The following is a 25,955-nucleotide window of genomic DNA, read 5'->3' on the forward strand; positions in this document are numbered from 1 at the left end:
AGAACCTTGAACATGACCTCTGAGACGATTACTGGGATTGTTATTATGATGACATGACAGTGTATAAGAGGAGAATGCCAGAAAGAAGGTCTTTCAGAGGTAAAGTTGGAGAGAGGTTCATTTAGATACCAGGTTTACGGTTTACCGTCTAGTGGAAAAATCCCAAAGTTCTTCCAGGACAACAAATGTTGAAACATTAACATGTCGGCTCATGTCATGCATGCTTTTACATGCATTCATGTAAACATGTAAACCCACATGAGCAAATGGACAAGCATCAAGTTTGTAGTTACAGCACATGGCTTTTACCAAGTCAGACTTCAGTAAACAGGTTTAAGAAACAAGTATAGTTAATAGTAAATACTGGGAGCATTGTGCTAAGAGGAATAACACTAAATTGAAGTCCAGTGTCTGCACTGAAGGTTTGGCAAGTCAGGAAATACCTGAAACAGTAACTCGCTGAAAGGCAGAAAAAAAACAATGGCCCATAGAGACAAAGGCAGAGTGAGTGGAGAGGAAGACGGCACGAGCGCATGCGTGTGGGTGTCTTTGACAGAAATACAAGTATTGTGAGAACACACACAGAGAAATGAAAATACGCCACAGCAACACAGTGCAGTACGTCAACTTGTACTGTACATTTCACCGCTGCATGTAGAGCTGTCAGAAGTATCAGGCTATAATGGCTGAAATGTACAACTGTATGAATATGAGCATAACTGGTTTGCTCATTGCCTGTTTTTGTAGAACAATGGAAAATATAAAAGCATTTGCATGTTTACAAAAGCTAATTAACTTAAATAAATTAATGACAGAAAATACTTCATTGGTCATTTGTAAGAAATAATAGTCTCCTTGGGAGCCACATTAATAATATTTTAATGTGCAGCAGAGAAGCTTTGGAATCCCTGTGGTTTAAGAATTATTTGAGAAACGTAGTCGTTCAGGTGCTGTCAAATAAAGTTACCAATAAAATTAAACATGGCAGCAACAGTTAGTGCCAACCATTCCACCCATAGCTGAAAGGTTTTGCTGCACTAAGAAATGCCACTCTCATTAGAGATGTTCTCTCTATCAGGCTTACATAACCTGAGAAATTGCTACAGATGGCTGACACTCATCATAAGCTCTTCTTGAACAACTGCATTTCAGCAAGTTTCATGGCTTGTAGAGCCAGTTTAACAGTTGCATGCCATCGTGACTTGATTACATAAGTAAAAAATAAAGGTCTTTTGTCCACAGTCCTTATGTTTACACTCACAACAGCCTTAAACAGACTTCCCTTGCAACTTCATCGACAAAATATTAACTTCTGTCTGTGCTTCAACTTCCCTGATTGAAAAGTAATATATAAATATACACTGTCGCTGTTTATTATTACTATTATTAAGTATCACACATAAACTTGTGGAAAGAATAAACAAGTAGTTTATGAATGAAGGTCATTTAACAAGCTTGTTGGTGTTATCAGATAACCATCAGCTAACAAGCTTGTGTTGACCTCCAGCTCCAAAACCACAGCATCTGCTAAAGTTGAGACGTCAGAATGTGGAGCTCAGAATCACCTGTGCCATCGCCATCTTTCATGTACAGGCCACAGTGCTCATTTGAGATTTAAATGAGCAGAAGCAGCACCAATGCAAACTCTATACACATCTTCATCAGTAGATGCAGGGTGGATTCATGTTGAGGATCCTCACTCATGACTAATGTTGAGTAAGTAACCAAGAGACAGTTTTTACAGTGAAAGACGTCCCACCCTCGAAATCTAAAGAGTACAACCCAAAGAAGGCTTCGACCTACACCCGTTTCCACGCCTTGGCTCGTGTGATTAAGTAGAGGATCAATAGGAGGACCATTGTCGCTCTTGGAGGGAAACTCCCACAGGGCTTAAATCTGGGACTCTCCACCATTTGACTCTAGAACTGAAGAAGCTTCTTGGATGAGACGTGAAACGTCTTCAAGGAACTTAAGGAAGCCCAGATGCTTTTTTCTTTCCAAGCTCCTTAGACTTTGTGCTTTTAGTTTTTATTCACTTGATGATCAGAGGCTGTGTATCAACCAGCATATAATGTCAAATCATATATAGTGTTCCAAGGTCATTTGGTGGAAACAATCCAAACTATGAAAACAGTAGTTAGTTGTTGGTCAGTTGTTCAGAGTAAACAACAGGTGGGTTTCCAGCTGAGAGCCTGAGCAGCAGCAGTTTCCTCTCTTTGTACAGAGCAGTGCATTCAGATCCAAAGGGTGGAAAAGTCCCACAGTTTCTCTCAGCTCTCTGAATATCTGAGGGATTGTGTAATGGCAGCTGGAGGCAGAGTGACACAGCATGAAGGATGGCAGGCTTACAGCAAAAACAGACTCTCCACAACACTACAGCAATGAAAGCCCCTTTAACTGCCACAATAAACTTTTATTACAGCTAATATAAAGTCCCGAATTATTTGTTACATATATGATTATTCGCCAACATTTGGCCAAATGACATATTTTGCTGATTAAGTAAATACCGACACTTCAGAAAACACAAATTAAAGCATATCTTAATAACCTCCTAAGTAAGTGTGGGGAACTGCTGAAAACTGCTTGACCATTACTTACAAGTGAATACAAAATGTTGCAGTTACCTTAGTCTGTAACCTTCACACCAGCAACACGTGTTTAAGCCAAAAGAAGTAGATTTAAGAGGATAAAGGGAAATCTTTGACATTTAGACCACATGCATTTAATCACCAACTAAAAAGAGGGAGAGTGTGTAAATGAAATATCTAAAAACATCTTTTAAAGTTTACTTAGGAATTAAGAGGGGAGAGTTTGTTTTCTTTAACAATGGCTCATTTTCTCTCTCATATTTATGAGTTCATTCAAACACACATACAGACATATCAGCTTTTGTGCTCTCAGACACAGCAACACAGCCTCTCCTCTGGTGTAGTTCATATACAGGCAGTTTGATCATCACTGAGGACTACGTTTTTCAAGTTTAGGTTTGTTGCTGAGGAAGGAACAACAACAACACACACACACACACATACACAGCTACAGTATATGGACAAAAATATTGGGCCACCTACACATTACACCTCCAGGAGCTGCTTGGCAATAAAAACCCACACCATGAACCTACCGGTGCATGTGCCTCAGCACTCGACAGTCCTGCTCTGTAACATTACGTGGTCAGCGACTTCGTGAAAGAGTTGCTGTGGTTCCTAATTGCTTCCATTAGGCAGTAATACCACTTACAGTGGCCCGTGAAATGTCTGGTTGGGTATTACAGTACCGTGCTCTAATTTAGTGAGCTCTTCAGAATGATCCACTCTTTCAGAAACGCTAGGCAGGCTGCATGTCTATGTGCTTGATTGTATACATTTGTGGCAATGGGTCTGAAAACACCTGAATTCAAAGATTAACAGGTGCAACCCACTACTTTTGTCCATATAGTTTATGTGTCAGAATGTGCAGAGAGCCTTGAAAATTAGCAGCTATTTCACTGAAATATATCTCATCTGTTAAAGTGCAAAGATTGATAAATTCAACTATATTTATAATCAGCATGAAAAACTGAAAAAGCTGATAACTGTCATAATGAAAAGACACAAAAGCAGCCTGATATCAGACAGAACTGTCAAGTAAATATCCCTGCATGTAGGGCTGGGCGATATGGCCTAAAATCCATATCGCGATATAATTTGAAGAACGTGCGGTAACGATATATATCACGATATATAAGCTCAGTTTTTGGCTTTCCCCATATTTCAAAAGTGCTTCATCTCTCTTGCTGTGACTGACGCCCGGCATAATTTGCAGATGATAATGGTTGTAGCCGCTGCAATGCTTTCGACCAAAACAGGCACAGCTTGATGACATCATCAACATGCGCTATCGCGATAGAGCGGTATAGTCAAAATCTCTATCGTTGGCCAAATTTATATCGTTTCTATCGTTTATATCGCCCACCCCTACCTGCATGTCTCCTGACACAGCAGCAGTAATGTTAGATGTGAAAAGTTGATCATTTTTTGAAAGCAATGCCAGCAATCAGAATGCAGGAAGCAAAGTTTCTGATGCTCCAAGTTTCTTGCAGACCCTCTGCCCTAAGCTCAAGTGAAGCATATGGTAGCCTATGACAATGTTAACCCTGAAATCTTTTACTATAGAGAGAATTACAGGTAAATTTACATCTAAGCACTGTAATGCTTGGAAATATTAACACTTGCAGTGTATTATGAAGTCCACAAAACTACCCCTCAGACTCCTAGTAGATGCAGTTTTCAGTTTTTAGTAGGTCCCTAATTAAATAAAGGCTTAAGTTCAATGACTTTTCCCCAAAATGAGGTCTGGAGAGATTTTCTTCCATGCTGGTTACAATTACTATGCACAAATTTACGCACCAATGTGATTGCATCAGAGAGCTGCAGACTATGCTTGTACATGAACGTAAGTAGGCGAGATATTTGATGTAATGGAATTTTCCTATACATTTGTATTCAGGATTTTTCAAGAGATTTGTCTCTGCCTTATAGTATAATGGCTCAAAGTATTGGATGAAGCCTAGCAGACTCCTGGGACAACTGTGAATCAATGCAGGGCCTAGATGACCTATAATTTTTGCCTCTGCATTTGCTTGTTTTTTCAGCTTTAGAGGTTGTATCTTGGTCAACTGTCAGAAAACACAAATTCAAAGAGAATCAATTTTGTAAACACAAGACTAGGAAAAGCAGCATATCGTTAAAAATAACAGGTTGCAAGAGTGTGGAACGTGGCACAACTTTTCTTCAAAACAGATTCATCTGCAGCTGATCAACTCATATTTTCAAGTCTGATTAACACTACAAAAAAAATAAATAACGAAAGATTGCTTCGCCCCCCCCCCAAAAATAAACATAAAACTGAATTCATTTCAATGCTAAACATTTGATATTTCTAAGGCCACTGTAATAATTTAAGCTTAATAACCTGGAGAATAATGACACCAAACCAAACTGGAACTGAATGACAACACACCATGAATCAAACATTCAAGCCCCCTTTATCCTGTGTGAATCTGGGGTATGTGGGATGTAAGGTCTGGGGTTTTTCTGAGGGGCGGGTGGGGGGTGGTATCCCATATTCCTTCTCTACTCCCCTTTTTATAACTCCAATGTGTTAACATGCAGCACCAAGCAACACAGCCCTCTGCTAACAGTTTAACAACAAGAAGACATCGCTTTGGAGAATGATATAGTCAGAGTTAGAAATATGTTCAGACACAGTCAGAAAAAGGTCAAATTACATCAGTCAGAAAAACTGCTAGTGAGTGTCAAGGGACGGAGCTCCATCAAAACTGGACCTTTGTCAGCTTATGAATCATACACTATGTACTGCAGTAGGATCACTTCATCTAACCCAACCTTGGAAACTACTCACCAAATTGCCACGCTCCACCCTGTACACACATTTCACAGCTACATAACGATAGACAAGAATGCTCTGGCCATGAGAAATAGATCTAGAGTGTCACTGATCTTGACTGTTTTAAGCCTCCCCTCAGTAGCAGCCAGGAAAATCTGACAAGGCAAACGTGAAAGCACACGCTTCACCCCGAGACTGAGTGTACAAACAGCTTGTACAGACCATAAGCATAAACTCCAGAAGATAGAAAGTTCCCAGGGGATGTCATTAAATGAAGGTCTGAACACTGGCTTCCTAACATACAGAGCATTTCCACTCTGATATTATTAAGAACGGCAACAAAAATAAACACAGACTGCCCCAGTTGAACCCATTTTACAGCTGAGTACTGCAAACTGGTATCAGGTCCAAAATCAGTCCAAATTTTGTCACAGCATGGTGTCTTCTGGTATGCCTGTTAATCAGGAAATAGAGTGGGGCTGATTTAATAGCCGACTCCCCACATTGCATGTTGAAGTGGGAAAGAAAAGTCCAACTTGCCCTGAGTGTATTCATTTAAGTGTGTGTGAGACAAGGCACTTACTCATGGAATAAAGGGCTGTATGAATGTGTCTAAGCGAACAAAGCTATTCTAAAAAGCACTCTGAAACTGCTCAGTTGGCTTTGAAAAGCACTATAAGTACCAGTCCCTCTGAAATAAACCATATTTGTGGTTAAAAAAACTTGAATTATGACGCTCAGATTCGCTTTAATAAAAAAAAAAAAAAAAAAAAAAAAAAAAACTCCCTACAGCAGCCTGTATGATGAAGAAAGCATGAGGGAAGATGCTGCATGAAGGATTGCCTTCAAATCAGATTTCACTATTTACGCAACACACATCACCACATGTGCACCTGTCTGCTGTGCACGCATACACACAATAAAAGACAGGTAACATTAGTCCACACCCCTGGACACGCCCAAAAGAAAGAGAGAAAAAAGAAAGAAAGTTCGATCTCTCTGATTTTCCTTTTTCCTAGCAGTACTGGAAATACTGGAGTGACCTCCATGAGCCCCCCAGACTAACCAGGCGGAAGTGATAAATGCATGAACTAATGTTTTTGCCATGAAAAATACATGTAAAGTGTCCCCCGCCCCCCCTCCAGAGAGCTTATTGGGAGAGGGACAAAATGCCTGGTTAAAGATAACCAGGCATAACCAGACGGACAGCTTTGCGAGTAGCCTGATACTCGGCTCTCTGGAAAATCGACGGGAACTGTTTCCCACTCTAACTCACATTTTCACGTAAAAAAAGCTCAAACTGGCATTACAATTCAAATTAAAATCGCGCTTCTTATATTTATGCGCAAACTAACAGCTTCAAGCGCCTCGACTCCAAAACACAGTGATGTGAAACGTCGCTCTAAACCCGACAGAAACAGCCCACTCTCTTCATCGGTGCTCAATGAAACGCGCTGAGGAGTGCGCTGCGCCCTCGTTGCGTCGCTCACCCAACGCATACCAAAATTTCAACCTCAAACTTTCTCGGTTATTTAATTTTTTTTTACCTTTAATGTACTTGGATTTGTTTTCATCCAACAGGCTGGACGCGGAACCCCCCATGATGCTTCTGACAGGAGACGATCCGCAGGTAGTGTTCTGCACTCAGGTACTTACACCGTCACATCAGCTAGCAGGGCGTGCTCTCCTCCTCCTCCTGCCAGTGTGTCATTCAGTGACGCTCCGCCACTTAGGCCAGCCCCAATAGCGCCTGTGGTCTCCCTAATCATCCACCGTGACTTGTTGAATCACAGCTGTAAAAAGCTCTATTCAGTTCGGTTCATCAAACGACTAATAATGAATAAACAAATAATATTAATGTAACTGACCCTTTGGATTCAGGAGTGCTCTATCTAGACAAGGAGACAAGAGGGTAGAATGTAAAAATATTTACTTCAAACATCAAACTTAGAAAGGGACAATCTTGTGATAGATTTCTAAAAATACTAGAATTTTACCAACCCAAACTGTGCTGTCCCGGAGCTTGCGCAAACAGAATTGTGATGTGAATGCAATGTGGTGCCGAACACGTATTGCTTTTGCAAGAACAGCTATATAACATCTTTTTGTTTTTTATTTATTTATGGATTTTCTATTTCAGTTATTACATGTGCTATTAATCTCAGGCTCTCTTCCACAGCGTGTCTTTTATCCTGTATTCCTTCTCTCACCCTAACCGATCGCAGCAGATGGCCGCCTTTCCCTGAGCCTGGTTCTGCTGGAGGTTTCTTCCTGTTAAAAGGGAGTTTTTCCCTCCCACTGTCGCCAAAGTGCTTGCTCATAGGGGGTCATATGATTGTTGGGTTTTTCCTCTGTATGTATTATTGTAGGGTCTACCTTATAATATAAAGTGCCTTGAGGCGACTGTTGTTGTGATTTGGCGCTGTACAAATAAAATTGAATTGAATAAGCTTCGGTGGAAGCACAACCATCTTGGTTGATCAAAGAAACAAATAAATCACTCACATAAGCAATGCTAGTCTCGAGTGATTGAAAAGCAGGCAATTGAACTTGACATTTGACTTCTCATCCAAGATGCTTTTCACACACAGTAGCTAGGAAGAAACTACCCACAGAGACCGAAACCCTTTTCTGTATGACACTGTAAACCGGATTTTAAATGTTGAAAAGGTTGACATTTTAACGCTGAAATCTGCAGCGACTTACGGTAGTTACTTTTGGAGCCATGCATGGGAGGAATTGCAGTTTCTTAGTACTTCCATGGCTCTCGAGTTTGCGGTTACCGTTTTGCTGGTGACTAACAGACAAGCCCAATATTAGCATGTCCAGTGGAAAGAGCCAACGCAAACAAACTTATCCACAGAGCAACAGATTTGGAAAACGAAGTCTTTTAATGTGTTTTTCTTTTCCCTGAATGCACTAAGGTTGTTTTCATCACTTTTTAGGCTGATAATATTTTCAGTGTCACTGTTCTATGGCTAAACGGGCTGGTTCTTATTCAGCGACTTTTTACTCTGAGCACTCAAAGCACTTTATACAACGTGCCTCATTCACACAAGCACTTTTTTCCTATGCTCTTTCTATGGAAGTGTTTTCTGTCTAACATTCACACACTACCTGGGTTAGTATATTGCCCAAGAATTTGTCATGCAGACTTGAGCAGACGGGCATCAAACCACCAACCTTCTGATTAGTATGTGACCTGGTCTACCTTCTGAGCTACAGACCACACAAATATCTAATGTATATCTCATGCCTATTACAGGTTACATTTTAAATATAGTAGTTCTTAGGTGTCTCTCTGCATATGTCACTGCTTAGTATTGACTCTGACCCTTCATTGTACATTTTGGGTAACATGTGCGCCTGTTCCACACTGGACAAAAAAAACCCAGAACAGTTTAAAGAATGAAATTAGAGCCCAGTAAAGAATTACTAAGACAGCAAGAGACGAGATTTTTATGATGCTTTTATAAAACAAGGGAAACAAAAAGGTAATAAAGAGATTTTCAGCAGAAATAAATAGAGATAAAATGAGCCATCTGTAACACTTGAATTTGTGTACAAATAGAAAAATATCTTTCCTTGGTTTATGTTTGATTAAGGTTTATTCAGAAAAACCACATGTTTTGACTGAAACTGACTGAGAATTTAGTTCAGGCGTAAAGAAGCAAAGAAATAAAGTTTCACTTCAGGTGTGGAGTAGTGAAGCCTTTTATTTGCTCACACTGTTTTCTCCATGCTCACGCTGGTCTGAGTGGCGCTAGCGTTGGTGCATGTAGGAACGCTGTACTTGGCGAGGACAGATTTAAACTGCAGCAGCGTGGCGTCGGTTCGAACCCCCGTTGGATCAAAGTGAGTCCGACTCACTCTGAAGCCAGCTTCTGTCAGGTACTGAAGGAACTTGTTCAACCTGTGCACAGAACAAAGTATTTACAGCGAGGTGCACTCTGATCCTGACTAGTGTTTGGCCTGTTTTTGTACTTTGGTCATTAGTTTCCTATTTGTTGCAAAGTCACCAAAATGTGAAAATACCTGAATTCTTGAGAGAGTTTGGTAAAGGTCACTCACTTGGGCATATTCATGCCACGAATGCTGTGGCGATGGATGCTGTAGTAGAATGGTGGGTGATCCAGAGCGGCATCAGACTTGAGCTTTTTCACAAAGTTCCCAGATTCATCTGCAATCTTCCTCTTTCCTATGGGAAAATTCAAAATTATACCTCAACAGAAAACTGGAAATGAAGAAGTCAAAAATCATTTTTATGTAACGTCATATATGTTATACTGAATACTGAATATGTCTGAAATAATGCAGTAAAGGAAATTTTTAGGACAAAACTACAATAGTTTTTTTAATAGACGATGCCTGTAAAAAGTGTTAAAATTAAGACCAAGTAGTTAATTTATTCATCATGAATCTCTTTAATGCAGGAAAGGCTTGCACTGCCCTCTAGAGGACACATGCATGCTTAGAGTATGGCCGTCTGTGTACACAGTCTTTACTCCTTTCCCTTGTCTGCTGCAGGTTTTCACTCAGTTGTCCATGTGTGTGAAAATATTTCACACCAAGTAGGAGGCCTGAGTGAATAATGGAGGCTTAGAAAACTTTGACTCACCAGACTGATCAGCAGCACCCGACTCCTCTCCAGTGTTTAAGGTCTTAATGACAACGCCGCACTCCACTGCAGAAGAACAGAAGATCCTTTTAAGATTCAACCATGTCAACATCAGACCCATGTTACAGATGATAGATTGGTACCTTGGTTGGTGAGAGCAGACGGTCCGTGGACTAAAGACTTGAGGGTGTTGCACTCAGACTCATAGATCAGGGTTTTGACAAGCGGCTGGATATCATCCATGCTGTGCTTCACAGCTGCAGAAAGCATCCTTCTCAGAAAGCCTGTGTTAAATAGAGGACCAGACCTGCACATGCACACATACACAAACAGCTTGGTAAGTATTTGGACAATGACACTTTAACTCTTTGCTTGTGTACACAACTTCATAGGATTTTAAATGAAAGTCTTTAACAAAAGTATTAACTTTGTAGCACCATTTACATTTTGTATTACCATCTGTGTGTATTATTGTAGGATCTACCTTACAAATAAACACTTTGAGGGAGCTGTTGTTGTGATATCAGCGATTTTTCATAAACAGCCCCCCACTTTCAGAGGCTCAAACGTAATTGGACTGACTAACAAAGTTTTAAATATAAGGAATGTAAAATGTAAACAAAGCATCCTTCAAACTAAAGAAGAGAGGAAGACGGAATTGGCAGCTCGCACATCTGAAAAGACGTGCAAGCGCAGTTTGGAAAAACATACAGGTTTTCGAGCAGCACATTCTCCCATCCAGATGATATCTTTTTCAGGGAATACCTTGCATATTTAGACTTTAGATGGGTTATTTAGTCTAATTAAGGAAGGCATTAGAGGAATAGAGAACTAGGGCCAGGATGAGCCACACAGTTTTAAAATAGTTCTTGATTGTTGGTTCTTGTGGTGATATCATGCTTTTATCTCTTTCTGGACTCTTTACAAGCTTGTTTTTATCATTAAATTATGCACCCAGTTTTTGTGGGTGTTAGATGCATCCTTCAATAACAAAAATGGTTTAAAGTATCAGGATTTTGGTAAAGCATTTCTTTCACTGGCCATTAAATAATTTAATTGTCACAAAAATGTTTTAAATTAAATGTTAGCACAAGGATAAGTGGAGGAGAATGGATGTTAACACCAAACTATTACAGCTACATGAGAACGCAGCAGTCTGTGACTGGTGTTGCTATGTGCAGTTTACCATAGAGGTCCCAGCTGCACTGCTGTTTTTCCAGGCAGACTTCCATGACAGTTGCAGGGTAATGTGTCTGAAACAAACAGGCATTAGAACACGATGATGAGGTAACTTCAGCATCTTATTAAAATTAAAATTATTTGCTACAGCTCACCAAATATGTGACAGATTCTTAAATTGCTTTAATGCTTCAATGCTTTAATGCTTCATGACGAGGCTCCGGTCCATTCGCACCAGAACCTCTCGCCATAAGAACAGTTTCTTCCCCTCTGCTGTTGGACACATGAACAATAACCATATGACTGTACCCGCCACTAACACATGACCCTACGCTGTGTCACTGCATCATTCTATGTTTGGCACTGATCACCACCTGCACTCATGTATATATCTTTCAACGTAGCACTCTTAATTCTTATTCTCATGTATATATCTCATGTATATCTCATGCACATATCTTTCCACGTAGCACTTTTAATTCTTATCCCTACTTTTATTTTTTTCCATGTCTATTTAAGTGCTATTTATGACAGCATGTTTGCACTGAAGCACCGCAGCAATTTCCTAATGTTGTAAACCTGCTCAACATTTGGCAATAAACCCCATTCTGATTCTGATTCTGATTTAAAAGCTTGTAAATAATCCTCTACAGTATATGATTTTCAGCCACTCACCATCCACCATGTTTCCCTGTTTGAGGAACACTCTCTCCTCACACCACTGGCAGTGCATCAGTTTTCGTAACTTCTTGGCTGACTCATCAGCTTGCACAGGACCTCTGAGGACTCTCACGACCACCAGCACAAAATGCTCTAATGCCACCGCTAGCAGCACCTCAATGCCCTTGTTGCAGCGTGCTGCCGCTCTGCAGCAGATGGAAGTTAATCAGTATAAAAAGCTGATTTAATTCTGCATCACATCCCACATTAAAATAAAAACAGCCTACCGGGCGACAGTCGCCACGACCATTCGTGCTGCCAACTCCTTGTAGTATTCGGTACGTACAATGTGGCAGCCATAGTGACGCAGGGTGACGTTGGGTGACTTGGCATAAAGGGAGCTCGTGTCTGTGGATGTCACAGAGATGATGCCCAGGTTTCGGACGTTTCTGAAGGCAGCATCCAAGTAGTTCACTGCCGTACCGAATGGATCTAGGTGACTGAAACATTCATGAAATAGAAAGTAGAAATTTTTTAATGACATTCTGACAGAATTGGGACCTCCCATAAACCCATAACACAGACTGTATTTAGATTCATAACATGAAAACCCTACAAAGATGAAGCTATAGTCAAAGATTATATTGAAATAGGGTCATAACCACTTTGAAAGGGAACCTGTTGTTTTGAAACTGGACAAGATGAGAAATAAATGTTTCCAATTCAACTAAGAAACTAAGAGACACTTAAAACTTATGTAGTTGTTCATCACAAGTTAGACTCAACCTGAACGATCGCATTTTGACTAACTGGATCAAAATAAATGTCATGTTAAATGAAACTTGAAACTAGGGATTGAGTCTATAAACACTTCAGTTACAGTAACTGAGTAACTGAGGTTAACTTTTATGACTCAGCGTTACTAACTTGCCATGTAAAAGATACCCTGCACACTTACATGTAGTCAAAAGGTCGCAGGTGCATGATGACATTAGCATCCATTTTGACGACCTCAACAGTAGCAATGGGCACTCCTTCGACCTCATCGCTGGGCCCGTCAGACCCCCGGGGAACTCGCATGCCTCCGTCCACTCGGATGTTGTTTAGCTTGCAGTTCTCTTTGATCATTTTGACACATGTCTCACTGATATCTGTTATAGTAACTCTCACAGCATTAAGAAGATGCTTCGCCCACTGGAGGCCCATGATGCCTGAAAGGTGGCAAAGAAGAAATGTTGTGGAATTTCATTGCTGATTAGCTAATACTGCTGAGACATGATGTAAATTTACTTTCTGTGTCACTGCAAAGAACAAACAGCCTTCCAGCCTCTTAATAACTGATTTGAACTAAACTAAGCTTAATGAATAGAATTTTTATAGGAAAAATCAACAAGATTATGCTAAAACTTCTGTTATTTTATAGTTTGTTTGTTTTTTAAGGTTTTGGTTTGAACTCCTGACTAAAATGAAACTCTTCCGTGGAGTTCTGTACATTTCATACTCACCTGTGGCTCCAAAAGCATCCAGACACTCAACAGGGTTTCTCTCCTCGGCCAAAACAGCCAGCGAACAAAACACCAGCTGCCTGAAACAAAACCCCACAAATTCCACTTTAATTTCTCAACATCAGAGACATACTGGACATATTTTAACAAGAGCTCATCTCCACCTGTTGGGCTTCATCTTGCGATTGAAGTAGGTGTCACTCTTCTGCGGAGTGGTGTGGTTTGGGAGGAGCTGAACATTTGTTCCGAGTTCTTTCATGATTTCGTAGGCTTGACCTGACGGACCTGTTTGCACAATAAAGCAGACGGAGAGATCAGTTCTTTATCACTAATACCTTGTGATTTTGCAGAACAAAAACAGGACCTTTAACAGCTGTGTTGCATTTAAAACCCTGAAATTAAGCTGCAGACAGCTAAAATAAATAACAGACAATTTACATTCAAAAACAATTTGGAAAATTGACTCAATAAATAACTTTATAAGCCATTGGTCCCTGTGATGGCCAAACCCATGGCCAAAGTCGGTAACTCTTGTGTATTTTCATTTCTTTATTTAAACACAATAACACACGTTGGTTTCCAATAAGTTTGTTGATTGGTTTGGATACATTTGTTCTATTTGTAAGCGCACACATTTAGTTTACTTATGCATTCATACCAGTTCATTTTGATTTTTGACTAACCATTTGTTTCTTTACTTCTTACTTGCTATGATCCAAAACCTGAGTTCATTTGTGTTTCTTTGACATTTTTTATGAGCTCAACATTTATGACTTTTGTAAATATAATTTTTGGGGGTTAAATAAATGAAAACCCTATTTTTCTAATAATTCCTGTGACGACTCCTGCTTTTTTTCAACTCGGTCCATCACAGTCCCCACCACAGTTTGTCCAGTTTTGTAGCCAATCATAGGCCCAGCTGTCTTAAACAGTCTATTCAGTTGGCAGTTGTGATGCTGCTTCCCCAGCAGACCACAGCAAAGTACACGGTGCTCACCACAACTGATAGAAAATCTCCAGCAATGTTCAGAGTGTGGATACCTAGGAACTCATATTCCTCTACCACATCAACATTCTACGCCAAGACAGACAAAAGCTGTGTAGCAATCGCTGCTTCTCTGATCTTATTCACACTGCGAGTTGGACAAAGTCTGATGTGTTCAAAGAGTAATGCTCAAGTAGTCAGCAATCCATGAGACGGTGGACATGTTTACTGAGATTTTCTTTCTTGGAGTGGGAGCAGGATTGCACTGGAGAAATCAAAGATGAAACTTTTACTATCTAGACCGAAGTAAGCTCTCTGCAGCATCGAGATGATTGTGCCAATATAGAATTATATTTGTGTCACAAATCACAAACAATCATAATCTGAGACATTAGTTGTGTTTATTTTTGAATGGTACTCCTGGTCCATCTCTGATTGTTTCTAAAATGTTAAAATTGTGTCCATTTCACTCATACTACAACGAACAGCCATTTTTTTCCCAACACCTCCCCCCAGATGTTTGATTGGATGGAGATCTTGGAAATCTCAAGGCCAAGACACAATCTTCATGTTGCTGAGATCTTTATTGAAGCATTTTTTGTGATATGGCAGGAGACATGGTTTTGCTGAGAGAGGCCACAGTCACCAGAGAACATGGTTATGATGCAGGGCCTGCCTCTGATAGATCACCGTCTTCCCAAAGTGCATTCTGCTTTGTTCTCTTATTTATTATTATTATACTCTTATTTAATTTATCTCTTTATTTTCAAATAGCTGTACAGCACTTTGTCTGAAAGCGCTTTATAAATAAAGTTATTATTATTATTATTATTATTACTACTACAAGTAAACATGACAGCTCATGGTCAACTTCTTCAAGTGGCCCTGGGTCCAGACCTGCCATAAAACACCTTTCATTTGGGAGATTTTCTGGAAGTCATAATATAAACTTCACTTCACCTCTGAGGGAACTTTTATGATTTTTATCAATACTGCAACTGTAAACGTCAGCTTAGCTCAGTGTTTCTTACTTGGCTCTTCAAACAGGACATCTGAGGTCCCGGAGTAGCTAGCCTCAGTCTCCCCTTTGTTTACGTGGCGTTTCAAGTGGCTAATCATGTCCGTCTTCCTGGCAATGGTAACAGAGCACACTACGCAGTGGTAGTGAGCGACGTGTCTCCCAGATGCCTACAGGGAAAGAATACAAACAACAAAGTGATAAAATATAAGCCCAGATCATTCTCTCACAAGAAAAAGGAATATGCAATATGCTGATAATATGAATTTAATGTTGCTGTAGTGTCCTGTATTGCCACATTCCGTATTTTCCGCACCATGAGGCGCACTTAACCCTTGTCCTCCTGATTTCCATACACCTGTGGTCCTCAGGGGTCAAAAACGACCCGATGTCATTTGAGTGTTTTTTCAAGTACAAGGAAAATTGTCAATCAATTCAGTGTTCACCTTAGTTTTACTTAAGATTAACATATTAACACAAAATTTACCTTTCATTTTGCAATTTAGGGCCACCAGACCTTGTTTACATAAAGTATTTGTATTTATTTATATTTGTATCTGTTTTTGAGCGAAAATAAAACGAAACAATAAAATATTTAAATGTTTAGATTATTTTGACTATCTGACTAACCACAGAGTGCTGTATGTTAAACTTTAGTGAGAATGTTTTTTTGAATCATTAAAATTTTTAAATGGCAGCACATAATCACACCTGTGGTCCTCAGGGGTCAAAAATGACCCCATATGGTTTGAAGTGGATTTTTCACCCACTCGCTAGCTTCCACCTAAACATGATATAGCCATGTTCTGACTGAGAGATTTCTGAAAGTATTAAAAGGTACAGCTCTGCCATCACTTCCAACATAAATGAAGACAGAAAACTAAACAGCAGTGACGTTTGTAGGGTTACTGAAGTTGGGCTAGCTGGTATATATTGATTTGCTACATGATCGCTAGCGACACATCTATGTTAGCATAACATAAACAGTGAAGCTGGAGGATGATCGCTAACTTTTTTCCACTCAATAAAAGTTAACGTGAGGGTTCCTGATGGTCAGGGACAAATGCAATCGCATGGCAGGATGCTGTAAACGGACCAAAGTTCAGTCAGGAGAACAAATGAGATAATCCATCCACAATACGAGGTTAGTCATTAATATACTGCAACAACATGGGAATAGAACAGCTGCGAGAGAATTCAGCATTAATGAATCAATGGTACAGAAGTGGAGGAAGCAAGAAGAATGAGTTTAATAAAGTTTGATTTATCTGACTGTTTTGTTTCGCTTAATGCGCCTTATGTATGAAAACAGACCCATTCATCAACAGTGTCGATGAGTCAAAAACAGATACAAATATAAACCCGCCTTATGGTCTGAAAAATAGGGTACATAACCCAAAATTACTGTTTGTTATAGTATCATATCATCCCAACAGAGCAGTTTGCTCTCAGCTCCTAGTTTGGATTTGGAAGCCAGACATCCTCTCTACTTTTACGATTAGGCTTCAAACTTTCCTTTTTGATAAAGCATATAGTTAGGGCTGGATCAGGTGACCCCGAATCTTCCCTTAGCTGTGCTGCAACAGGCGAAGGCTGCTGGGGGATCCCCATGATGAGTATTTCTTCTTTCACTCACCTTTTTTGCTCACTGTGTGGTTATACACCACTCTGCATTTAATTATTATTCATCTCTGGCTCTCTTCCACAGAGTGTCTTTTGTCCTGTCCCCTCTCCCATTAGCGCCAACCGGTAGCAGCAGCTGGCCGCCCCTCCCTGAGTCTAGGTCTGCTGGAGGTTTCTTGCTGTTAAAACTTTTCCTTTTAAAAAAGTTTAAAAGTTTTTCCTTCTCACTATCACCAAGAGTTTGGTGGTCATTTGATTGTTGGGGTTTTCAACAACCACTGTATGAATAAAATTTCATTGAACTAAATACGTTAAGCATAAGGAAGGAGGCCGAGGACTAGTGAGCGTCAGAACCACTATTGAAGATGAAACAGCAAAAATCTGTAAGTACAACAAGAAGATGCCCACAATTGCTCATGTGCTTAATGAGGACCTCAGGCAGCAGAAAGAGCAGCAAGAACAGGAGTCCCCTGCATCGCATGCATCACCAGCAGATAGAAAATGTGTCTCATAGAACAAAAATCCTACCAACGCCTGGACAAAGCTTTGCTGACACACAGCACAGAGGCAGACGGCAATGTGCAATCTACTCTTACACACTGTAACGTTAAAGATCCATTTATTTTTTTCATTTCAGCACTTTAGCCCTGCACACTCAGGAAGTCTTAAAACTTGTTAATTGTTACCTGTATTTATGTTTATCTTATTAGCATTTTATTGTTTACAAAAACCTAAATGATGTGTGTATGTGTTTTGTGTCTCACATGATCTCCGCTGAGGCTGGGCTTAACATTTCTGCAGGGCAGGTGACAGATGCACATCCTGTAGCCTGTTCAAAGAAACAGTTTTCACATTTTGATACAGAAGAAGATCCCTGGAGTACAAACAGTGACCACACCCTTATCCAGGACAAATTTAAACACAAAATATGATCCAGCATCAGTCACACAGAAGAAACAACTCCTTGCTGCTGCAGATTTGAGTTGAAACCAGATGACTGCTGGTTATTGTTGTATGTGTGTCGATTTGTATTGTTCCTACCTTCAAACTCTGCATACACTTTCCAATGGAGGTTCTGCAGGTGTCGGCGGAGTTTGTGGCTGTAACAGGCCTTAAATTTCTCCTCAGGACACAGAGGACACGATTTCCGCCCAGCTTTTGAGCGAAAAAGGCAAAAATCAGCACAACACTAATCAACTGCTTTATTGATTAAAATAAATTGGTTGGTGTGTGACCTATTACATAACTGTATTTCAAATGTAAAAAATAAAATAAAATACAGGACTGAATCAATATTTGCTTTGTCCATAAATGTCTGAATGGTAAAAGCTGATACATCCTGATACAACGTCTGAAACTGTGAAAATTTTCAATCATGTAAAATCTGACACATCTGATCACATTTGACAGGACTCAAAAAAATTACTGAAGTAATTATTAGAGTATCAATAATTACTGATTCATTGTCAACTAACCTCTTAAACACATACTAATTTCAACCTTGTGCATTTACTATCAGTGTGCTTTGATGTGTAATTTAACCTCAAACCAATACTATCGGCTGATATTAACTATTTGCAAGCCCTATTAGTATCAATATTTAATATGGCCAATAAATGAACATTTTAAAATTAAACACCCTTCAACCATGTGTTGCTGTTTTTCCCAGGAAATGCCACTCTGTATATTCCCAGTTGGCACACGATGAGCTAACACCAGCAGAATTGAGCAAAGTGTAAATGATTAAATAAATAGCTCCACATAACTAATGTTAGGGAAATCTGTTTGTATATCATGTGTCTGAAAGAAAAAGAAACACAGCTAACATATCACAATATTGGATTTTTGAAATGACCAAATATCAGTATAACTCTAAAAATCCTCTATCGGTCGGGATCTAGAAGTAATGGTATTTGTTACTTGCTGTTTTGTTTGTCTCTCCTGTAGTTTGTGTTTTGTCCCATCTTTACTGGTCTCCCTATATTCTTATTTTTTTCATTTTACCCTCTGACCAGGATGTGCCTGAGCCTGGTTCTGCGAGAGGTCTCTTCCTGTTATAAGAGAATGTTTCCTTCCCACTTTCCCCAGGTACTTGTTTACAAGGGATCATGAGATCATTGAGGTGCACTCTACAGAAGTGTTTTTGCCTTTTTAAACTTAACAAGAATTGTTGCACATTTGTACAGCTGTTTGTATTTTCAGTTCAATATCTGTCAATTTAAATGCCTATCGTTGTCCCTTAAAGTTCACTAAAATGTATCACCCTGCACTATAAAAACAAAGAGTGATTAACAAGTATGAAATGGATTCCTTAAGAAATGATTGTCAAATACACACTGAAGGTGAGGGATTGTTATTGTGTCATTTAGCTACTTTATTGGTATTAGCTAAATAATTACATAATCAATAAGCTAACATAGGACAATGAAAAGCTGTTCTTTTTTAAAACGATAATATTTCATAATACTCCCACCACAGTGTTTCTATTTGACGACAGTATTCTCTGAGTGTCAGCATTCTCTATAACCAAAGAGTCTAGAGCTCTTTCATCTCATCTGACCAAAGGACATATCCGTATAATCTGTCTCTAGGTTATCCTTAACATACTTCAGGCTGGCTTGAAGGCATCTCTTCTGCAGAAGTAAAGTTTTTCCCGACCTGCAACATAATGGTCCCTTCCTGTGCATAGTTGTTGTGAGTCTCCTCACTATAGTTCCCGGCTTGGCTATTATTGGTTATTCACTAGTGTCTTGGTAGTTTTACTGGAGTCTTTATACACATCTGTCACTATTCATTTTTTTATTTTTCACTTGCCTGTTCTTTACTGTGTGCCTCTCTTTGAATTTCTTCATTACTTTTCCCTCCAGTTCTTGACACTTGGAATATCTGTGATAACTTTGTATATCCATCGTTTTTTATTATTGTTTTTTCTTAAAGTATTTACTGTGTACTATAATAATAATTAATTCTAAGGAAAACTTTCTAAGGAAGTTTTGTAAGGAAAACTACTATGTTTAGAAATGCTATGTTGAAAATCTCACGGGGGGAGGGGGGGGTATCAATTTTGTTCTAATATGTAATTGTTCAATAACAAATCAACAAGTCTTTAAATCTGCCCGTCTGTCACTGACTGTCTAATAAAAACTAAAGAAATGAATTTACCACCACTGAGGTCAACCAGCATCTCAAGGCCCTCCAGTTTAGTTTGAATGGAGAGGTGTCTCTCTATTTGGAGAAAAACAGAACACTTGTTATATTATTACAAAGACCAGTTAAAGTTTAGTCATTATTGCTACCTGATTCAATTCTGATGAGTACAGGAATGCAGCTGTTATGCAAATCCTAACAAAAATCGAGTTGTATTTAATTACCAGCGGTTGTGATGGAGGGTTTGGCATCATCATCTGTGGCACTTTCACTCTTCAGTGTCTCCTCAGCAACAAATGGTCCATCGCCCCCATCCCCACCTTCAGAAATGAAGAGAGAGAAAAGAAAATACTTCCTTAACTATTTTAAAGGAGTTCAATGGCTCAAAGTTTTAATTATTATTATTATTATTATTATTATTATTATCATCATCATCATTGGTAGTAGTAGTAGTAGTATTATATTTACCTCTATGACCAACTTCTCCAAAACTAGACAACTAATACCAAATTAATCACTACAGGTCAGAGGAAAATGATGGAAATTCGATTTTATGATTTTATTTCAATAAAAATAAAAAATATTTGACATCGTTTCACAAAACCTGAGAACAATAAAGTTAAGGAGTTGCCACTGAAGTTTACTCCCCACTTAAATTTGAATGCACTTAAAGAAAAAAAAAACAGCTCATTAAAAGAACATTTGGATTTTTCTCTACCACACACAACTGTTAAGTATGTCAGGCATAAGCATTTCAGATAAATGTCAGCAGAATACACTTTTTAAAAAAGTTACTAACAGACTTCTTTGAAGAGAAAGAAAAGCTTAACTTAAAAACAACATTAACAAGAACAAGAATAACATCACATCATGTTTCCAGACAGAGTTTCTTTATGTTTTACCCATTTGTGCTTCATCTGGCTTTATCTGTGGTTCTGATGCACGTTTAAGGAACAAGTGATCAACACGAGGCCCTCGCTAATCCTCTCAGACACTTGGGTTAGGGCTTTGTGAATCTTGAGACCCTTCTCCAATGTTATCCTTTTTCCAGGTATAAATGTAGGTATACAGTTTGTCCTTCAAGTGTTGTTGTTCCATCCACTGCCAAGCTTATCATTTTAGTCATTTCCATTTTTGTTTCATGGTTTAATGCCATGTGGTCCACAATTAAGTCTTCTTGCACTTCTTGTAGCCATAAATGGGTGGATCCAAACCACTATGTAGAGACTTGTCAAGACCCAAATACAGAGAACTGCAATAATGCAATCTAGAGGTGATGACGGCATGAATACGTTTTTCAATGTGTTTTGGGGGACGACAGGATTTTGCTTTGGTAATTTCATGTAATGGCGAAAACTAGTCAACTGCTTGTATAATTTAAAATAAATATTTAGAAACATTAAAGATTTCTAACAGTAGAAGAACAATAAGAAGGAAGTGGGCAAAGTGAACTCATCCATAGGGGTATTATTCTGAAGCCTTGTTTTCATTAAGGGTAAGAACATTTTGTGTTTACTGATCTTTGGCATCTTGTAGGCAGTTATATAGTAAAACTTAATTTGTTACAGAGTCAGCAAAAACAAGTCACTCACTATGTGCTCACAGCACAACAAAGACAGTGTTATTGTGGGGCTCAGTGTGAGGACTGAGCGAAATTTCAGGACAGAGCCGATGTTTTGGCACTGCAATAACAACTTGAGCCATCCACTTGAAGTGCAGATGACTCACTCGCCTGATAACGTAACTGGTTTAAATATTCTCCTCCTGAAAGTGAAACTCCATATTTCAGCCACAAAACTCCTCCTGTTCACAACTTTCAATCACAAAACTAACACTGGGACTCTTTAAAGCCATGAGCTTTTCAACTTCAAAAGGCAGCTTAGACATTTGTAAATATGGCCCTAAAAGTTCCTCTATCTTTAAAATTCCAACCTTTGGAACAAAGGGATATTTGTCCACAGGCTGACCTCATTTATATGACTTCCATAAATCACTGATATGAGAACACGTGTTGGCAAATGTGCATCTTGTAGTCCATCTTCTGCCCATTGTAGTTTTAATCCATCTGTCCTTAACAATGTGACACGCAGCATTACATTTTTAAGGACAATAGTGTAAGGTCATTATAATTAACAACACAAGGCTCTTGTCTTTACCCAAGTTCTTAGCAATTCTCCTAGCCACCTTTCCTTTCCTTGAAAAGAGTTACAGTCGAAATGTGGAGATTACTCTTGTTGTTTCAGGACAAACTGCCACAATTGCGATACCCTCTGAAGGTCGAGGGTAAAGCAGCTGTAATCTAATCATCTTTTTGATGTTTTCCAAAAAAAACAAAATTTTGACTTTTATCTCAAAATAGAATTACAAGTCTGAAAATAGTCTGAAATAATATTTTTTTCTTAATATGACCCTAACACTCCTTCGTAAAATGCTGCCCTGCTTTTTTTTTGTTAAATGTGAAACAGTGAATCTCAGGAAGCCAACATCTATCAGGTTAATATTTGACCAAATGACGAATGCTTACACTGGCAACATTAAAGCAAAGTTTTTCTGTCTTTAAGCATTTTTATCCAATAAAAGGTAGAAATAATGGAATTCTTTATCGTTACTGGAGTTATAGCAGAAACTGTTTTTATTGAAGGTTAAACTAAACTGTGGATGAATGCATCTGGACTCTTTGCTATCTGGGTCCATCAGTAAACTGTGTCTGATCAGTCTCTCTGCATTTCATCTTCACTTTCTCTCTCTTGCATTTTGACCTTTCAGGTTTCAGCTGAATCATTAGATCTAAAATCAAACGTAGAATTAGGATTCAAATTCATCTAATGAAAGTTCAAGCTGGCTAAATGATGAGTATGGATATTAAATTAAAATGATACATTTTGGATCTAACTCAGGATGAACTTACTCAGAGTTAGTTGACTGAACTTACTCTGATCAGCTGTTCTGGAGCAACCCGGAGTTGCCGATCATAAAGTTGACCAACTCATATTTTATTTTTAAGCTAAGGTTTGCTGGACATGCTTCCTAGAATAGGGCCCCCTGAATTTGGGTCCACAGATGAAATGTTCACAAACATCACCAATGAAAACCAAAACCAGTTAAGCTGGAACACCGGTTAAAATAAATGAACAGTTTAAGCGGTATGAAGTGAGCGGCTCTGCGGTCCTGTAGTGCAGCTCCGTGATGAGACCAGGTTAACTGAAAACGCAACTCAAACCACATTAAAATCAGCAGATGTTCAAAGCCAGCTGCGCTATCTCATGCGACAGGAAGCGATAGCGGAGTACTATTACCGCCTCCCTTTTTGTCGTTGATGTTGTTGACTATTAGGTCCTATGGCGGAGCTCCATGCTGAGGCCCTCGTTTAGTTCCGCAGTTATAAACTCAAACTCCCGTTAAATAGGCTGCGTAGCATTAATAATGCCTGTAGTATGATTTATGCTGCATTGTATGTTTGCAAATTTAGCGACCAAACATGCAGGCGCTACAGTTTACCCACGTTTGTTATCGACGTCCTCCTGGTGTAGCTGAGCAGCGTCCGCCTCTTTAAGCTCCGCCATTACGAACTACAGCAGCACACACAGGAAATGTTCTATTCTACGTTCTTTACGTAGGGCGCGTTGTTTTAAACGCAATTTGACATTTTACGGAAGCGCATCGCATTCACGACAGAAGCGTGATTAATACACATTTTATAATCTAAAATGAGTTACTGTTGCAAATAAAATAATACCACACTCAGAATACCTGACAACGTGCTGAGGATAACCAGATACCTTCAGTGTCAAATTATGCAAGTAGCCTATAGAAAGTGAAGAAGAACTCTTACTGGTTCATTTCAATGATGTTGACAAAAAGAATTACAAGATCAGAATATTTGTAATTATGACATACCTAATTATAAGATAATGTCTCCAAACAGGTTTTCCGTTTTTGTTGCAATATTTTGTCATGGAATTTTATTATTAAACTGACTGTTAAAAAATGAAATGATTAATGTAATGGCTAAAGGAATGAACCACCCATTCATATGGCAAACCAGTTTTGAGACAATTCCTAATTTTCCTAAGCAAACATGTGATAAGCATGTAATTACTCCACAAAGAATGTAAGCTTTTACACAATGACTGCAATGACTTATACATTGCTTTTGCATTAGGGTCACTACTGAGAACAGGAAGGCTGCGCAGAGCGTAATTAACACTACCCAAAAAATCACTGGCTGCGCTCTGCCACCCCTGCAGGCCATCGCCAGCTCCTCCTGTCTTGCATCCCACCACCTGTTTGACCCGCTACACACTGGCTGACTCCTCAGGTCAATCAGGTCCCACACTTCCACAAACAGCTTCTTCCCCTATTCAGACTGTTATTGTGGATTAAAGTTTTGGCCTGTCTTAGCAATGCAAAGACCCAAGCATATAAGTATATATAATATATAAGTAAGCATATCAGTATCAAGGAGAAGGCGGCACTCATACCGCTTAGTAATATCATCATCATCCTTCCGGCAGACAAGGGTAGGTGCACAGTTTTGCTAAACCAGGACAGACTATCATGAGAAAACTTTGTCACTGTCATTTACTGACAAAAATACATTGCATCTGGAAAGCATTTACAGCACTGCACTTGTTGCACATTTTCTCATGTTACAGCCTTATTGCAAAATAGAGTCATGTTGTTTTTCACCTCAAAGATTCTGTACATAATGCTCCATAATTGCAAAGTGGAAAAAAATTCGCTTTAAATTCTTGTAAATTTATTGAAAACAAAAATATAATATTTACAGTATTCACAGCCTTTAACATTACACTAAAAAACGAGCTTTGATACATCCTGTTTCCAGTAATCATCTATCAGATGTTTCTACAGTTTGGTTGGAGTCCATCTGTGGTAAATTCTCTTGACTGGACATGATTTGAAAAAGCACACACCTGTCTATTTAAAATCCCAAAGTTAACAGTGCAAGTCAGAGCACAAACCAAACTGAAGTCAAAGGAATTATCTGTAGATCTCCTTGACAAGACTGATCAGGGGAAGGGTCTTCCACGAGAAAGCGGCGTCTGGATTGGTACTTCGAGTTGGATTTCAATATCCTGTTCATTTCCGCAAATGCTGACTGATACCATGCATGGAAAAGTGTTGACTCATTTCAGGCCAGTGAGCCCTTCTAATGCTTGGTTTAGTGCCATTAGGTGCAGTGTTGTTAGGGATAAACGTTCAACAGCACGTTCCGAACATCCTGCATGCCCTGCTGTATGCAATAATGCAGAAAGAAATACAGGTTACACTTGGGGACAGCGAAGGACTTCTAAACATCTGCAGCATGCATGCTAGGCTGGCTGGACAATTACCTGATGGTAGTCGAAATGGTGATGTGGCCAGTGTTGGCATAGCAGGTGCACAAGCTACACAACAAGAAACATTCGTTTCAGAGGCAGTCTAAAACATCCAATTATCCGTTACAACTACTCCTGTGTAGGTGTGGGATTCGTTGTGTGTCACAGTGAGTTCGATGTAACCAGGTATTTTGCTCAGCTATTTTTACAGCAGTAGGTGTGGACAGCAGTGTCTGATATCATACCTCCTACCTGGGTTGTTGACCATGTTTTTCTTTTATGACCTTGACAAACACCCAGTGTCCAGGCTTCACCAGCTCTTCTCCTCTGTGCTCCGGTAGCTTCTACAGTCATTATTATAGTCAAGGCCGGACAGGCTGGACTCAAACGCAGGCCTCCGGGGGAATCGAGGGGAAGTCCAGGGGCACACTCCTCTTCACACAGTCAAAGTTTCCCCAACCCCTTACTACTAACCGCTTCTAGAAACTAC

The 25,955-nt window shown here is 39.3% G+C and overlaps 2 protein-coding genes and 1 long non-coding RNA gene across 3 annotated transcripts in view; all 3 read right to left on the bottom strand.

The window, feature by feature from the left end:
* The window catches only part of niban1a (niban apoptosis regulator 1a), a 30,174-nt gene extending 23,042 nt beyond the window's left edge, over positions 1-7,132 (bottom strand). The window contains exon 1 of the mRNA XM_026147540.2: positions 6,939-7,132. Within this exon, the coding sequence (XP_026003325.2) occupies positions 6,939-6,993 (55 nt within the window). The 5' untranslated portion in view covers positions 6,994-7,132. The remainder of the gene's footprint in view (positions 1-6,938) is intronic.
* A 1,715-nt stretch (positions 7,133-8,847) lies between these two features.
* On the bottom strand, positions 8,848-23,721 carry trmt1l (tRNA methyltransferase 1-like). Its single transcript, XM_026147402.2, has 16 exons — positions 23,629-23,721; positions 20,351-20,446; positions 20,142-20,204; positions 18,021-18,134; positions 17,744-17,808; positions 15,370-15,526; positions 13,518-13,638; positions 13,354-13,433; positions 12,807-13,059; positions 12,136-12,348; positions 11,864-12,054; positions 11,196-11,262; positions 10,153-10,316; positions 10,010-10,075; positions 9,463-9,589; positions 8,848-9,304 (listed from the first exon to the last, which is right to left on the bottom strand). The coding sequence occupies exons 1-16, from the start codon at positions 23,687-23,689 to the stop codon at positions 9,115-9,117; spliced, it is 2,028 nt and encodes a 675-aa protein (XP_026003187.2). The 5' UTR covers positions 23,690-23,721; the 3' UTR covers positions 8,848-9,114.
* A 1,147-nt stretch (positions 23,722-24,868) lies between these two features.
* LOC145421546 (uncharacterized) lies at positions 24,869-25,622 on the bottom strand. The gene is made up of 2 exons (XR_013902928.1): positions 25,481-25,622; positions 24,869-25,380 (listed from the first exon to the last, which is right to left on the bottom strand). It is a non-coding gene; the product is annotated as an uncharacterized LOC145421546 (long non-coding RNA).
* Between the last annotated feature and the right edge of the window lie 333 nt (positions 25,623-25,955).

The sequence above is a fragment of the Astatotilapia calliptera genome, chromosome 17, assembly GCF_964374335.1.
Source record: "Astatotilapia calliptera chromosome 17, fAstCal68.1, whole genome shotgun sequence".
Lineage (NCBI taxonomy): Eukaryota > Metazoa > Chordata > Actinopteri > Cichliformes > Cichlidae > Astatotilapia > Astatotilapia calliptera.

What these genes read in the sequence shown, in the direction of transcription:
- trmt1l (XM_026147402.2), bottom strand. Translation starts at nt 23,689, where the DNA reads ATGGCGGAGCTTAAAGAGGCGGACGCTGCTCAGCTACACCAGGAGGAC. An exon ending in GTGCAGCTGGGACCTCTATG is followed by an intron (nt 10,317 to 11,195) that starts GTAAACTGCACA and finishes GTGCATGTGCAG; the next exon opens with GTCTGGTCCTCTATTTAACA. An exon ending in CGTGGCATGAATATGCCCAA is followed by an intron (nt 9,305 to 9,462) that starts GTGAGTGACCTT and finishes TTCTGTGCACAG; the next exon opens with GTTGAACAAGTTCCTTCAGT.